Source organism: Rhipicephalus microplus, chromosome 2, assembly GCF_043290135.1.
Source record: "Rhipicephalus microplus isolate Deutch F79 chromosome 2, USDA_Rmic, whole genome shotgun sequence".
Lineage (NCBI taxonomy): Eukaryota > Metazoa > Arthropoda > Arachnida > Ixodida > Ixodidae > Rhipicephalus > Rhipicephalus microplus.
The window spans coordinates 79118225-79135043 of NC_134701.1; the positions used below are offsets into that span (position 1 = coordinate 79118225).

The 16819-nt window shown below is 49.9% G+C and overlaps 1 protein-coding gene across 1 annotated transcript in view; it reads right to left on the reverse strand.

The window, feature by feature from the left end:
• Window positions 1-1179: 1179 nt before the first annotated feature.
• LOC142790022 (uncharacterized) overlaps window positions 1180-16819 on the reverse strand; it is a 167732-nt gene continuing 152092 nt past the window's right edge. The window contains exons 9-10 of the mRNA XM_075885039.1: window positions 5045-5170; window positions 1180-1491 (exon numbers count right to left, since the gene is read on the reverse strand). Coding sequence (XP_075741154.1) covers window positions 1300-1491; window positions 5045-5170 — 318 coding nt within the window. The 3' untranslated portion in view covers window positions 1180-1299. The remainder of the gene's footprint in view (window positions 1492-5044; window positions 5171-16819) is intronic.

Consider the following 16819-nt stretch of genomic DNA (forward strand, 5'->3'; position numbering starts at 1 on the left):
ACCCGTGCAACATTGGCACATATGCGGTAAAATACATTGCGTGGGATAACGAGATGCAAGCAGTTCATTTTGACTATGAAGAGAGTGCAATTCAGTACACCTCCGTGTGGCACTCCTGTTTTCTGGACAAATGTTCGCGATAAAACAGTGCCTAATCGAATACGGTATGCCCGATTAGTGAACTAGCTTTTGATTATGTTCCATATTCTATTTCGTACACCAAAGTGTGAAAGGTCTTCCAGTATGCCAAAGCGCCACGTACTATCACGTGCTTCTGTTTACATGAGTGAACGCATCAAGACTCTGTTCCTCGATACGGACAAGATAAATAATGGTGGACCAAGCCTAACACACACTGGTGTGGGTCAAGTAGGCCATTAGTCACAACAAAGTGCATTAGTCGCCTGTTTATCATTTTCTCAAAGACCTTGCAGAGACAACTGGTTAATGCGCCTGGCCTGCAGCTTGAAACAGAGGACGGGTCCTTGTCTCGTTTTGGGTAAGTAATAACAGTGGCTTCTTTTCTGGTAGACGGCACCTCGACGGACAACCATACAGCTTTATACAGGGAAAGAAGGGCTTTTTAGGTTTGAATGGGCAGGTGTTTCAACATTTCATATGACACACGATTGCAGCCTGCGGCAAACTTATTGCAGCAGTTTAGGGAGGCCTGTAGCTCCGCTAAACAGAAATGTGCATGGTATGCCCCATGGGTTGTGAATTTGCGCTGTAGTTTCTCCTTTTCTATTCTGGCGTTGTATCGTTGAAACGTTGCGGTATAGTGCGACGAGCTGGAAACCTCCACGAAGTGTGCAGCGATGGAGTGTGCCTGGTCTTCCAAGCTGGCGCCCTGCATGTTTTCACAAAGGAGTGAATGTGTCTGTCTTCCCGACACTTTACTAACCAAGCCCCAAACTATATAGCTTCATCTGCATACAAGTTAAAGCCTGTTAAAAATTTCTGCCAGCTCTCTGCTTAGCCTGTCTGCGCACTCTTCTTTGAAGGACAGGGAGGCTAACCTCCCTGTCCTTTCTTTTTCAATCCTCCTTGTTTGAAACCTGATGGTCTTGAATCTATCAAGATTTGCAGCGCTCGGTGAGTTTCGAAGCAACTACTATGCTTTGTTTTGTCTTTTATGTGCATCTCAACACTCACTGTTTCACCAATAGACATGTCGCTTTGTTTCAAGTCAGAGAAACAGAGTGGTCAAGTGAACGTTAAAAGCAGAAATTCATAAGCCCCGGACATACAATTTCAGACCTTGCTAAATGATAGCTTTTTTACAAAAATGCCTAAAAGCTAGTTTGACAAGCATTCGGCTTCCTTGTCGGGAGATGTATATCCATGAGAAAGGAACGCTGACAGCTGCCTCAGCATGTAGAGTCGTGGGTAGCGTCCGTGTCCACATGTGTTGTTGTAGTCCTCGAACTGAATGTCCACTGCTGCCATTAAGTTCGTCACATTTGTCGCCAACTTCTTAGCTTGGCATATCTGCGTTGTTGTTTGTAAGAAGAAACGTTAGCAACGATTACTCGAATGCGGATTGTTGCAGATAGAAATGCGCTGTCAGGAATTACATTTACAAAGAAAACAATGAAATGCTTCGTTTTCATGCTGAAAAATAAGTAATTTGTGCGCTAAGAGAGGTTTGAGCGTTCGAGTTTAGGAAAGCGTTCACAATATTCAACTGACACTCATAAACTGGCTCTCTCATCAGCGCTGTAAAAGTATCGGCAATGAGCAAGCGTGTGGGCATGCACAATGTTTCAGGTATATAGCATTTTTGTGTACTACTCATGCACGAACCGCACGAAAATCAAAGCACAACGCTAGCTTGCACGTTCTTGAAACGACCCCTGAGACCAAATTTGGTAACTCGATATGCTTGTGTCGGTTGAGATCCTATCAAGCCGGGGCACTTCTGACGGATAATTTTTACTAGCGTTGCCTATAAGATAGTTTATTTTGGTTCTGAAGTAACATTGCGTGCTCATCGGGGTATTCAGGTGCAATGGAACTTTATTGGGTTTGAGCTAGAGAGGGGGCCATCTCGTGACGTTGCACAGGTCAACCATGTATTTTCGGCGTCAGTGACGATTTGCGGGCGTGCACAATACCCTGATTGGCATCCTGTGAAGACTATTGTTCATCACTTCTATCAGCCTGTGGTCGGGCTGTTCTCAAAGGGGTTTTGGCTGCTTAGGGCAGGAGTGCTTTTCTTTTTTCAGGGATGCAGGACTTCATATAGTCCGACGGGCTGTCTCCTAACCTCTACAATATTAAGACGAAGTAATTTGCTTAACACTTGGAGAACTGGGCAATGCATGCATGGGTTGCCCCGCCGTGGTGGTCTAGTGTCTAAGGTACTCGGCTGCTGACCCGCAGGTCGCGGATTCGAATCCCGGCTGCAGCGGCTGCATTTCCGATGGAGGCGGAAATGTTGTAGGCCCGTGTGCTCAGATTTGGGTGCACGTTAAAGAACCCGAGGTGGTCGAAATTTCCGGAGCCCTTCACTACGGTGTCTCTCATAATCATATGGAGCTTTTGGGACGTTAAACCCCACATATTAATCAGTCAATGCATGCAACCCTATCGGAAAAAAACGAATGGTGGGCATGGTGGAAACCACCACCCACCATTATAGTGGATTAATGTAGTGGGTGAATGGTGGGAAACACCCACCATGGCGCATGGTGGGTATGGTGGGTGCTGCAGTGCCGGCAACACTTGAGCGCAAAATGACGTCAGAATCACCGTGACGAGCTGCCACAAAAAATAAAAAAGAATTCTATAAAAACGGTATAAAAAAACACCCGTCCCGTAAAAAAAAAAAAAACAAGGGGCCACGGAGGATCGAACGTGCAACCTGCGGATTCCCATTCGAAGACGCTAACCACTGCGCCACACCAACATGACGGCAGTTGCGAGTTAAATACTTAGTTGGCGTACAAACTTAAGGTTCAACTTAAGTTATGTTTGTCGTGTACACAACATAGACAAGATCTACACCTGCTACTAAAAATTGCACATTTATTAAACACAAGCAACTGCGCCCTGTAACGATTGCCACTATGTTATTGGCACTAGTGCTATTTTTTTTACAATTCACAACTTAAAAGGAAAAAAAAACCAAGTGGACTGGGGAGCAGCAACAGTTTACCGGCGGGGTCTGCCAAGTTTAATATCCGTTTCGCGCTCGTTCTAAAGGGCGACATCTGCTCACGCTTTATGACGCTTCTAGGCTCATTTCATAGATACGCCCACCTAATTTATTTGAGTGAGTATTGGGATGCTTTTCGCGCAATGTAGAGGGCGGTCGCGCCAGCGCAATGCTGTTGCTCTTTCGCTAAAGCAACAACTACATAACGGCTTGGCCAAAACGAATGCAGTGTACCGGAAACATTACGCTATCATAATGGTTCACCAAGCACACGAATTGCCACGTCTGAGTTCTCGTACAAAAGCTAGAGAAGTGCCGGCGAGTGCGACCGGTGGCTGTCGGTGAGAAGACACTAAATTACGTTCTCTGGGAGTGCTTTAATCGCGTCGCATCGATGTTTGTTGCTTCTTGAGCGAACAGCATACACAATGAAAAATGCTTCATTTAGGTTAATTGATGCCATATGGCTGCGCTGTATTGTCATACTTAATCGTCGTAATCGTGTATTCTGAAACCCGGAAGCACGGATAACACAATTGTACGGGCTCGGTCAGTAGGCCTAACCTTTGGTGGAAATCATGATGGTAGAACATGTAGTGTACAGATCCCAGCTTGGTACACTATATAATTTGCCCGCCATTATAAGCCCACCCATCATCTGCTTACTGCTTCCCAGCATTATCGCGATGGTGGGCAGAGCTTCTCAGCTTGGTACACCATGTGGCCCACCATAACAAGCAGCACCCATCATCTGCTTAGTGCTTCCCAGCATTATCGCAATGGTGGGAAGAGTTTCTGAGTTTGGTACACCATGTAGCCCACCATAATAAGCACCACCCACCATATGCTTAGGGCTTCCCAGCATTATCGCAATGGTGGGCAGAGTGTCCCATTATTGCCCACTATCTAGCCTCTGCTTTCCACCATCATTTCCACTTTACCCATCATCTGTACACCATACCACCCAGTATGTCCCGGCGCAACCACCATATTTTCCACTACGTCCCACCACAGCCATCATAATTTCCACCATGCCCACTATTATTTCCACCATGCCCACTATTATTTCCACTACGCCCACCATGTTTTCCAGTATCCACCATGGCAATTTTTCCAATAGGGAAGGGTTATTCTCGTATGGGTACTTTGTCGGCCTCGCTACAAATTTTCCCAGCCGTACATTTATGTACGGGCTTGGTGTGTTCCAGTGAACGTATGGTAAGTTCTCCCTTCAAAACTTTTCTAAGAGCTGATCGGAAGACTTCATTGAAGGTTCATTGCCTTACGAACCGACTGCCGCTAAATTTAGAATGCTTCTGGATTGAGCGGAGATTTGTCACAAGATTAAAACGCCTTCTCTCTCCTATCGTAACCAAACAAGTGCACTGAAAAGCTGTGCAAATCGAGGGCAAGAAGCACCGTCTGTTTGACAGCATACGTCATAACCTCGTGCACTTTCTTTTTCTTTTCTACCCGCGAAATCGCTCTTGAATTTCAGTGTGATTGCGAGCGTGCTCGTGTGATTTTAGCACTTCAGCGTGCTGCTGTGTAACTTTAGCTCTATAGCCTGCAGCGTGGTCATGTCGTGGTATCCTGCGATAATAGCAGCAACAATTCTCACAATCTTTAAATCAGCGTATCATACTAAACGAAGCTGTCGTTTTGTATTATGAGATCATTTGCCAATTCAAGACTGGTTGATGTATGCGTGACTTCGAAAATGGTTGTAAACTCAGGCTAATTGGTGAGCTAAATTCTTTCGCTTCGTTGGTCTCAGAAGTCTCTACTGCACTGGGAGCGTTTCTGACCCTGCTGAACAATTGTTGTACGGTTCCTCGAATCTGCAATCTCATGTAGTACTTTGGCGAAAACAAGTCAGCTCACCTTCGACCGCAGGTTGGTGGTGCCGTCATAGGTGAAGATTAACTCTTCCTTAACGTCGAACGCAACGAGCGTGTTATAAGTGCTGTCCACGTAGAAGGACGAGTTATAGGCCTGCTGCATGCATGCCTGTTGACGTAACACAGATGTCAAAGGAATTTTTATTCGCAAGATCCATCACTTCCACAAGGCCATACCCAGTAGATTCGAACAAAAGACATCGAAACTATCTCAACGTATCACAAAATGTATCCGACTAAATATCCAGTCCGAATTAGAGATTTTTGGCAGGCACCACCAAATGCGAAGCATATACCTAATTCACGAATCAAGCCTAGCCTGCTGTAAAAAAAGCCAACGTATTCTCCCCATGTTACAACAAGACAGAAAGAAAACTCCCCTTAGATACTCCAGCGTGGACTCGTTAGAGCCAAGGCATAGTGCTTGAACAATGACCATCCCGTGGCCAGCAATAATCAGCTCAACAACATTGCCAGATTAGGACACACACATTTCTGTTCCTATTGTTCATTTTATTCATAGATTGTAGGCGAAAAACGAGAAGACATTGTATACATTCCAATGAAGTCCCCCTTCTTTCATTCATTTCCTTTGAGCAGGCAGCATTTGCAAGGGCATTGAAGAAAATTGTGCGTAGACCCATTACACCGGCTATGGATGGGTGTCACTACTCCTTGGTGCTCTCAGGGCAGCGCCTAAGAAACGCCGTGTTGCCATCTTACGTAAAGAATGCGCACGGGCTGTTCTTTTATGTAGGAATCAACCCTAGGACTGTGCCAATATTTAATCAGGCTGCCCACGCCTGCTTCACAAGAGCGTGGGTGCTATAAGAGCTGCTACATCCGTACTTTATGAACACCTTCCCTGGCTCTTTACGGCGCCTAACTTGAGAGTTTTACGGAGCTCATGCGGGCCATCACGCCACTGTCACCCAAGCCGGACTGCTGCGACAGTTGCGGAAACCCGCGTTGCCATCGCCAGCTTTCCGCGAATTGCGGGAGCTCCACTACTTCCTCGACAATGGCAATATCTAGTTAGGGTGTCTAATCTGCTTGGCGCTGGCTACGCCCAGACCATAATAAAGGCTTCAGTGTTGCACACCTCATTAGGTATGGCGCGAAGGCACGGCATAATTACGAAGGCATCAGACAACCATCTGCACATAATGAAGCGGAACCTTTATGGCTGTTGTTGGCCGCATTTACCACGCAACCAGAGAGCAAAATTAAGAGTCTACCATAGACGGAGCTCACTATATGCGTACCAGTTCAGTGCCGCAACTGTGCAAAGAAGCTCATTGTTCGAGAGCTCCACAACCTGTTTTGACATTTATACGACACTCAAGGTTACCTTGCCTCGTTGGAGTCTGATATGAAAGCATCATTCGAAGAGATTTTTGTACAGCCAAGCTACATACCTCTTTACCGGTCTACGGTGCAACCTATAATGCAGCTACGGTCCAACCTATAATGCGAAGGCGCATAGTGAGTGGTTCCTGTTTGAAATATCGTTTGGTGTGGTGACCTAAAATAAACGGTATGAAGCTGACACATATGTATGCTATATTGTCACAAAGACACAGGTACGCAGGCACAAAACAGGACAATTACTTCGTAACCCAAGGGCCAGAAAAAGCGAACACCAGAGCACGCGCCCACAAAGCTACTTCGTCGTCCTCATCAAAGGCTGGCTACTATAGTTGCCAGCCTACCTTGCGTAAATTTCCCCCTTTCAAGAGTGACCGTCCCGGTCGATTTACTAAGATGCTACAGGTGGCCATGAAAAAAAATGGTCACGTCAACAAAAAAATTAAGCCTGTGCTTTTGTGGATAATAAGGAAAGAAGTTCATAGCTCGCGGCCGTGGTACGGTTTCATCCGTACTACATGGACTACTTCTGGACGTGGACATCTTCGCTTTAAACTGGTATCGAAGCTTTGGGGAACTACCTCGTAATTCACGTCACTGAGGCAGCGCACAACTTCGTAAGGCCTAAAGTAGCGTCACAATAGCTTCTCCGAAAGCCCACGATGTCGAACTGGTGTCCACACTCATACATATTCACCTAGTTGATAGTGGACAATCCTTCAGCCTTGGTTGTAACGGCGAGCGTCGATATCTTGCTGCTTGCGAATGCGGTTACGTGCAAGCTGGCGGGCTCCCTCGGCTTTCTCAACGAAGTCGTCAACGCTGTCATTTCCGCTGGTGTCCTGGTCTACGGGGAACGTAGCGTCTAAGGGTGTTGTGACGCGACGGCCATAAACAAGCTCGAATGGCGTTAGGTCTGTGGTCTCTTGCACAGCGGTATTATAAGCAAACGTGACGTACGGCAATATTTCAACCCACGTTTTCTGCTCTACATCAACATACATAGACAGTATGTCGGCCAGTGTTTTCCTTAACCACTCCGTCAAGCTGTTCGTTTAAGGATGATAGGCTGTTGTTTTCCAGTGGTTGGTGTGCGTCAGCTTGGTTACTTGTTGCAATAACTCTGCCGTAAATGCTGCTCCGTGATCGGTTATGAGAACAGAAGGTGCACCATGACGCAAAACAATGTCCTGGACAAATAATCTGGCAATTTCAACTGCAGTTCCCTTAGGCACAGCTTTGGTTTTTGCATAGCAAATCAGATAGTTGGTTGCGACGATTATCCACTTATTTTCTGAAGATGACGTATGGAGTGCACCAAGAAGATCCATTCGCACTTGTTGAAAAGGTGCTCGAGGTAGATCTAAAGGTTGGAGAAAGTCGGTGGGCTTTGCGGGTGGAACTTTACGCCTCTGAAAGTCACAGCAGGTGCGGACATAGCGCTGAACTGACGAATACAGCTGCGGCCAGTAGTACTTTTGTCGGGTCCACGCTGATGTCCTAGCAAAGCCTAAGTTACCGAAAGTAGGATCGTCGTGGCATGCCTGCAAAACTTCCTCACGCACTGGAATGGCGAGGAGAAACGTTTCCTGGCTGCTCTCAAGAATTCTCTTGTAGAGAAAATTGTTCCGCAGGCAATACGATGTTAATCCACGGGAGAGCCGGTGTGGGACGATAACATCTTCTCCTTGCAGATGCTTGATGACAGGAAGTAGCTCAGTGTCCTCACGCTGAAGCTCAGCCATCCGCACCACATCGACGATGCCGAGAAACGGTAAATCTTGTTCAGTGTCAGATGACGACGGGGAAATAGGAGCACGAGACTAGCAGTGAGCATCTGTATGCTTATGTCCTGATCGGTAGACCACCGTTGTGTCGTACTCTTGAAGGCGGAGGCTCCAGCGGGCGAGGCGGCCTGATGGATCCCGTAGATTGGCAAGCCAACAGAGCTAGTGGTGGTCACTTACCGCTCGAAATGGCCGGCCGTATAGGTAAGGTCGAAACTTGCTAATGGCCCAAAAGACTGCTAGGCACTCTTTTTTGGTGGTAGAGTAGTTAGCCTCTACTGTTGTGAGACTGCGGCTCGTGTAAGCGATCACACGCTCTGCGCCGTTCTGCCATTGAACTAGAATGGCTCTGATTCCTACGTTGCTGGCGTCTGTGTGAATCTCGGTGTCGACTGTGTCGTCGAAGTGTGCCAGCACTGGAGCTGTCTGCAATCGTTTGCGTAGCTCTACGAAGGCTTGTTGTTTTTGTTCCGTCCATACGAAAGGCACATCTGGCCGTGTCAGTCTTGTAAGAGGTTCCGCAATTTTGAAAAATCCTTCGACAAAATGGCGGTAATACGCACACAGTCCGACGAATCGCTGGACAGCCTTTTTGTCTCCAGGACGAGGGAAATCGGCAACGGCAGGCAACTTCTCCGGATCTCGTAGAACACCCTCCGCGCTCACCACGTGGCCGAGAAACTTTGGTTCCTGATAGCCGAAGTAGCACTTTTCGGGCTTGATAGCAAGGTTCGCTCTCCTTATTGCAGTGAGGACACTTTTTAGCCTTGAAAGATGCTCGTCCAACGTGCTTGAAAACACAACGACATCATCCAAGTATACAAGACACGTCTGGTACCTAATTCTAGCTAGTACAGTGTCCATCATGTGTTGAAATGTGGCGTAGGCGGAACAGAGACCGAAAGGCGGCACTTTAAATTAGTAGAGCCCGTTGGGAGTCACGAACATGGTTTTCTCACGGTCGACCTCATGAACTTCAATTTGCCAGTACCCCGAGTTGAGATCTAATGATGCGAAGAACTGGGCGTGGTGTAGACGGTCTAAGGCGTCATCAATCCGTGACAGGGGGTAAACGTCGCGTTTTGTGACTTTGTTAAGCCGTCGATAGTCGACGCAGAAGCGTAGTGTGTTGTCTTTTTTCTTCACTTAGACAACAGTTGACGCCCACGGACTTGTCGAGGGTTGCATGACGTCACCACTCAGCATTTCTTGAGCTTGATTTTAATTTTGAACTTGAACTTAATCATTTCTTATCTTAATCACATCTCGTTCCTTCGGGGACACACGGTATGGATGTTGGCGAAGAGGCCGCGCTGACTCCTTGGTAACAATGTTGTGTTTTGTAACGGTGGTACGTTGAACTTTCGATGCTGTGGAGAAGCAGTCCGAGATTTCCCTCATGTGAAGAGATTTATTAGCCTTTAAGGACAGTAGCGAGACAGCGTGAAGAACCGTCGAGAAATTGACTCAGCAACGAACCGAAGCACGAGCTGAGAGAGCCGGGCGTTGGTGATGCTGCTTGCTGCAGGCATATCTTCTTCTCAATCGCCCCCGCTGAAAAAGAAGTCATCCTGGCGACCTAAGAAGTTTCAGGGAGAGGCTCACTATACGGTTTCAGGCGGGAAACATGGACGATGTCACGTGCATGCCAGCGCATGTCTTCCGATTGGGAAACTGGCTCAATTAGATAATTAATCGGAGAGGTTTTCTCTAAAACGGCGTAAGGCCCCTCGTACTGGGGGCAAGTTTCGATGAGAGTCCCGGAGTTTTGTATGGGATGGCAAGCCACACAAGAGACCCTGGGGCATAACTGGGATCTGGAAAACAGGTGCTATGGTTTTCTTTCTGGCGTAGCTGCTCTTTCGAGGTGAACGCACGGGCGAGCTGGCGGCACTCTTCGCCTATTGAGCAGCATCAGAGATAGGTGGACACTGAGAATCATCAGGACGGTGAGGAAGTAGGGTAGCAATTTTATGGGAAGGGTCACATCCGCAAAGAAGAAAGAAAGGTGAAAATCCCGTGGTTGTTTGTATTGCAGTATTATATGCGAATGTGACGTATGGGAGAAGACTGTCCCAGTTGCTATGATCAGATGCCACGTACATTGAGAGCACATCACTTAGCTTGCGGTTAAACCAATCCGTTAGCCCGTTAGTCTGCTGGTGGTATGCTGTCGTTTTCCGAAGAATGACGTAGCATTCCGAAAGCAGAGCTTCGACGACCTCGGAGAGAAAAAGCGCGGCCTTTGTCACAAAGGAGCTCTCGAGGTGTGCCACGTCGAAAAATAAAGCGACGTAAAATGAAAAGGGCGACATCCTGAGCGGTAGTTCTCGGCAAAGCGGCTGTTTCAGCGTAGCGTGTTAGATGGTCGACCGTCACTATAATCCACCGACTGCCATCTGATGTCAATCTAAGGGGGCCGTAGATATCAACGCCAACGCGATCAAATGACTTGGCAGGGCATGGAAGTGGCTGCAATTCGCCAGTCGCACGTAACGGTGTTGATTTGCGTCGCTGGCAGTCAGGACAGCACTACACGAATTCGCGCACAAAACTGTACATTCCGCGCCATTAATAGCGATGGCGAAGGCGTTCATATTGATATATAACAGCCGCAAAACCCGGCTGCATGAAAGAGGAGGACGAAGTGGGTTTTCCGTTGGATGCTGGTCTGGCGCCATCTTGCTCGTCGGGTTCTGTGTGCTGTAAAGAGATCATTAAACAAGTTACTCGTAACATTATTGGTGGAGGTGGACGACCCCCGTACCTCGATGGAGACGCGCAGCGGTCGCACCATCGGCGACCTTACGACTGCTTCGACTGCTGGTACTTGCTCTACGCCGCCTTCATCAGTCCAAGCCACCACCTACGTCACACTTCCGCACCTCCGGGATCCCGGCACTTTCTCCGGCGATGGTACGATCAATCTTGAGACTTGGCTGAACTGGTACGAGCGCGTCAGTGCTACTCACCGCTGGGATCCCACGCTCATGCTCGCCATCGTGCTTTTCTACCTGGACGGCACTCTCCGAACATGATTTGAAAGCCATGAAGCCGACATAACGAGCTGGGATCTCTTCAAAGAAAAGATACGTGACCTGTTTGGTGATTTAATTGGTCGTCAGCTCGCTGCGAAGAAGACTCTTGCCACACGGGCCCAGTCTTCTACCGAATAATACGTCTCCTACATCCTTGACGTCTTGGCCCTTTGTTCCAAGGCCGACCAGTGCATGTCGGAAGACGAAAAGGTTAACCACGTCTTGAAAGGCATTGCTGACGATGCTTTCAAACTGCTGGTTTTTAACAACGTCTCGAGCATCGACACAATCCTTAAAGAATGCCGACGTCTCAAACAAGCTAAAGCCCGCCGCGTAGCCCAAAGCATCGTGCGCCTTCCGAACACAGCGGCCACTTCTTCGTGTGACGACGCCTTCCACCAGGCCCCTTGATGTGACAACCTTACACGCATCATTCGTCGAGAGGTCGAGGCAGCACAACTGGTAGCCACGCCATTACCAACGCCTCCGCCTTCCCCGACCGCGATCTCTTTCATACAAGCGGTCGTTCGTCAAGAGCTATCAAATGTCGACCTACATCCTGTACCTACAGTATACTCTGCTGAGCCTTCTTATCGTACGCCTTCTGCTCCTCGCATGCAACGCAATCTGTCCGAGTGGCGTACTCTTGATGAGAGGCCCATATGTTTTAACTGTCGACGCGTTGGTCATATCACTCGTCACTGCCGCAACCGCTGGGCTCCACCGTCCCAATATGCACCTCAGTATCACGCCACTTTTGTTAGCCAGTCGTCCCCACCACTTTCTCCATCAACGCCGACCACATTTTCCGCTCCTCCAGCACCTCTGAGCAGACCCCGCTACGACTGGTCACCGTCCCGTGCTCGTCGTCAGTCCCGGTCGTCCCCACAACGCCGTGCTGCATCCCCGACCTATTCACAGCACCTCCGACCGGAAAACTAGGCCGTGCAGCTTCTGGAGGTGGAGCTGCCTTGACGACCTTCGTAAGAAATCCTCGATTAACGTGTACAACGAACCGGAACCTTTTGGACGTTACTGTCGACAATGTTCGTGTCAGTGTATTGATAGATACTGGTGCGCATGTGTCCATTATGAGTGCTAACCTTCGCCGCCGACTTAGAAAAGTTGTCACGCCCGCCCTCAACCGAGCAGTATGAGTCGCTGATGGAGGAACTGCCGCAATTCTTGGCATGTGCTCTACGCGAGTGTCTATTGGGGAGAGAAGCAATGTCGCTCTTTTCGCCGTTATCGAACATTGCCCTCATGAACTCATTCTCGGTATGGATTTTCTAGCCACGCATTCTGCCCTCATAGACTGTTCGGCTGGTTCTCTCCATCTAGATTTTCCCTTCTTTTCCGACCCCACCAGCCCACCGCAAACCAGCCTCTGCTGCATTGATTTCACGCGCCTCCCTCCTAACTCTGTCGCACATGTCGACTTATCCTCCACGCCGCCAGTACCTGATGGTGATTACATGGTGGCCCCGATTCCTGCCGGGATGCTTACGCATGAGGTTGCTGTGCCGCATATGATTCTGACGATTACGAGAAACCGCACCTTCCTTCCACTGGTGAACTTCTCACTCACAACCCTAGTTCTGCCACAGGGTATCTCCCTGGCCAAAATTAGCGCTCTCCAAGATGACCGCGTCGAGCCCTTCAGAGTTGATGATTGCTACATCTCAGTCAGTGGTTCCACTTTATCACGTTCTTGGGGCGCCAACATCGAGCGAATGGTGTCATCGGACCTCACGTCTGAGCAAGCTGCAGCGCTTTGCCACGTTCTTGAGGGCTATCGTAGCATTTTCGACTTTGCCAGCGACTCTTTAGGCCGAACGACCATTGTCACCCATCGCATAAATACTGGCCATGCAACTCCCATTCACCGACGCCCCTACCGTGTGTCTGCGTCAGAGGGTGCAATATTACAAGAAGTCGGCAAAATGCTTGCTAAAAACATTATTGAGCCTTCATGCAGCCCCTGGGCTTCTGCAGTCGTCCTTGTTAAAGAGAAAGATGGAACATGGTGCTTTTGTATCCATGACCGTCCCCTTATCAAAATTACCAAAAAAGATGTTTATCCTTTACCTCGCATCGACGACGCCCTCGACTGCCTGTACGGTGCCACTTATTTTTCAACTATTGACCTTCGGTCAGGGTACTGGCAGATAGCCGTCGACGAGATGGATCGCGAGAAGACCACAGTCATCACTCTTGATGGTCTTTATCAGTTTAAGGTGATGTCCTCTGGTCTCTGCAATGCACCAGCTACATTTGAATGAATGATAGACTCATTGCTCCAAGGGTTGAAATGGTCCACCTGCTTGTGTTACCTTGACGATGTTATTGTCTTTTTGCCCACATTCGACTCGCATCTTGATCGTTTGTCAGCTATTCTGGACGTTTTTCGTCGAGCCGGACTCCACCTTAATGCCTCTAAGTGCCACTTTGCTCGTCGTCAAATTGCCGTGCTTGGGCGCCTTGTCGATGTTCAAGGCATCCGTCCAGACCCAGAGAAAATTTGCGCAGTCACGAACTTTCCCGTTCCGAGGACCACAAAGGATGTCCGCAGTTTTGTGGGCTTGTGCTCATATTTCAGACGTTTTGTTAAGGACTTTGCGACCATTGCACGCCCCCTCACAGACCTCTTGAAGAAAGCGTCGTTTTTCTGGGGCCATGACCAAGCGCCATCGTTTTCGCAGCTTACGACACTGCTTACAACGCCGCCAATCTTGGCTCACTTTGATCCATTAGCCCCAACCGAGGTTCACACGGACGCCTGTGGACATGGCATAGGAGCTGTGCTATTGCTGCAACAACGGGGACACGACCGTATTATAGCCTACGCAAGTCAAATGCTATCTCTAACTGAGCGCAGTGCCGGTCAGGGTACTGGCAGATAGCCGTCGACGAGATGGATCGCGAGAAGACCGCAATCATCACTCTTGATGGTCTTTATCAGTTTAAGGTGATGTCCTCTGGTCTCTGCAATGCACCAGCCACATTTGAATGAATGATGGACTTGTAGCGCCATCATCACCATCATCATTTCTTCATCACCGCGCCACGCCTCTCGCGCAGCTGATGCTAGCTCGAGCTGCGCGAGATTTAGAACGAGCTTCTGGCCTGGCGGTTTGGACGTGGACAGCCACCGCGGCTCCGCTTCAGGCCTGGAATAAAGTGGCGAGATCTGCACGGCCCCATCGGCCGCCTTCGACGTCATCTCACGTCTCTCTTCTCTCGCCGCTACAATGGTGACCCGGAGAACACGCCCTTCGCCGAGCGGCCCACGGCCATGTTCCCGCAACTCTGCCCGCCAGTGCCGCCGTTCCAATCGACCTACCCCAAGGTATGGTTCATGCAGCTCGATGCCGTTCTGGCGTTGAATGGCGTCACGGACCAGCCGCTGATGCACGCCATTCTTCAAGACGCCCTTCCGGTAGAGTTGCGTCATCTCTCTGGCACTTCAACCTACAGCAATCAGCCTAACGATGACTTCTGCTCGGCGGTGCTTGCCAGATATGGCCTCACCTACCACCCGCTGCCGTTCACCCGCGACTTACAGGTTTCGTCTGCGTCGCGGCATGCGGTACCCTCCGGCCCGAAGGTCTTCACTGACCGGGACCTAACTTCCCCGACTGTGTCTCCTACAACATCTCGTCCAACCACTATCAACGCGAGTCCCGCGTACGAATGCCCATCCGACGAGGTTCAGAACATTCGTGCTGCACGCGACCAGTCAGCCACGAAATCCGACGAGCTTCTTCAATACGTTCGTGTAGCCAATGACCGGGTCGCCACGGGGTGCGTTTTTTCGGGGTCCTCGGCTGATTGTCCCTCGGGCACTCTCGCCACCCGCATGTCTTCTCCGGCCTACACAGACCACGATTTCTCAGACATGTCAGACTCCACGACGCCTTCATCGCCGCATGCCCCGGAGTCTGCCAGGACTACGGAAATCCTCACGCTCACTCTTCGCCCCTTGGTCGCGGAGACTTCAGCGTCGACGATGTCCGAAGGCGCCTCCCCACCCACCTCGACGCTCTCTGCATCCTGCCAGCAGCGACCATCTTCAGCCCCGCAGTCTCCCACAGCCGAAGCTAAAGTCATAAACCGTCAACCACAGCCAAACTTCCGAGAGGCTGCGACTTTGACTGACGCGGCTGAGGATGACGTACCTGGCGCGCCTATGGCACTGCAGACTACATATGCCACACATGCTGTAGAGGTTGTCATCGATCATGCAGACCTGCACACCAACCCTCATGCGCGGAGAACCGATGGTCTTTCAGGCGTGCCACCCGATCCTCCATCAAAGCTCACGTCTTCTGAGCTTCACAACTCTTCCCCAGAGCATTTGGCGCCGGATGCAGTCCGCCACACAGGCTCGTTGGTAACAACAGCGACGACGTGCGGTCCAACTGCATATCTGCCACCCGTGAGAGTATGCCAACGAAATCATCATGTTCGGCATAATACAGAGAGACCCTTTTTCAAGCCTCTCGCTAAACAGTCATGTGTTACAGACTTGGCCTTCAAGACGGTGCAAATACCTACGAGGTTTTCCCGACGCAAGGGCCAACCACTTGCCGTGCACATGACTAGCCGCAATGCACGGCGTTTCCGCATCCATCGACTCGGCCACACGCCCCGGCATGCCGGTCGCAGTGCTACGCGGAGGCCGGTGTTTCATCGACAGAGACGTCCGCACCAGCACGACCGCGACGCTGCTCCTTGTCGACAGCATGCTCGGCACCCTGTGCGCTGTCCGAGACCCCACTGTGGCTGTGAAACTTCAGTGCTCGGTCATCATGGGTTCGTTCCGATCCTTCACACTATTTCGCCCACGTTGCCGGCGCGAGCTCTTCAGCGCCTGTCCACAGTTCTAGCTGTGGGCACGTTTGTCAGCCGCGTCTACTCGAAACGAAGAGTGCGCATTCGTATGGTCCCGCCGCGTAATTGTGGGATGGACGTGTCTTTGAACACAGCGACCCGGCACTTCCTTCTTCGTCCCTTGCGCTTCTGCCAGAGTCGCCCACCGGAGACACACTGCCTACTGATGGCCCATAAACGTTGACAACCTGGACTGGCCAAATGAACACTTTATGGATTGCCGTTCATGTATATAGCATTTGTCACTCTCTTTATTTTTCACATCCCTTCAAATCGCGCAAAGCGCAAGGGGGGGGAGCCCTGTAGCGCCATCATCACCATCATCATTTCTTCATCACCGCGCCACGCCTCTCGCGCAGCTGATGCTAGCTCGAGCTGTGCGAGATTTAGAACGAGCTTCTGGCCTGGCGGTTTGGACGTGGACAGCCACCGCGGCTCCGCTTCAGGCCTGGAATAAAGTGGCGAGATCTGCACGGCCCCATCGGCCGCCTTCGAAGTCATCTCACGTCTCTCTTCTCTCGCCGCTACAGACACATTGCTCCAAGGGTTGAAATGGTCCACCTGCTTGTGTTACCTTGACGATGTTATTGTCTTTTTGCCCACATTCGACTCGCATCTTGATCGTTTGTCAGCTATTCTGTACGTTTTTTGTCGAGCCGGACTCCAGCTTAA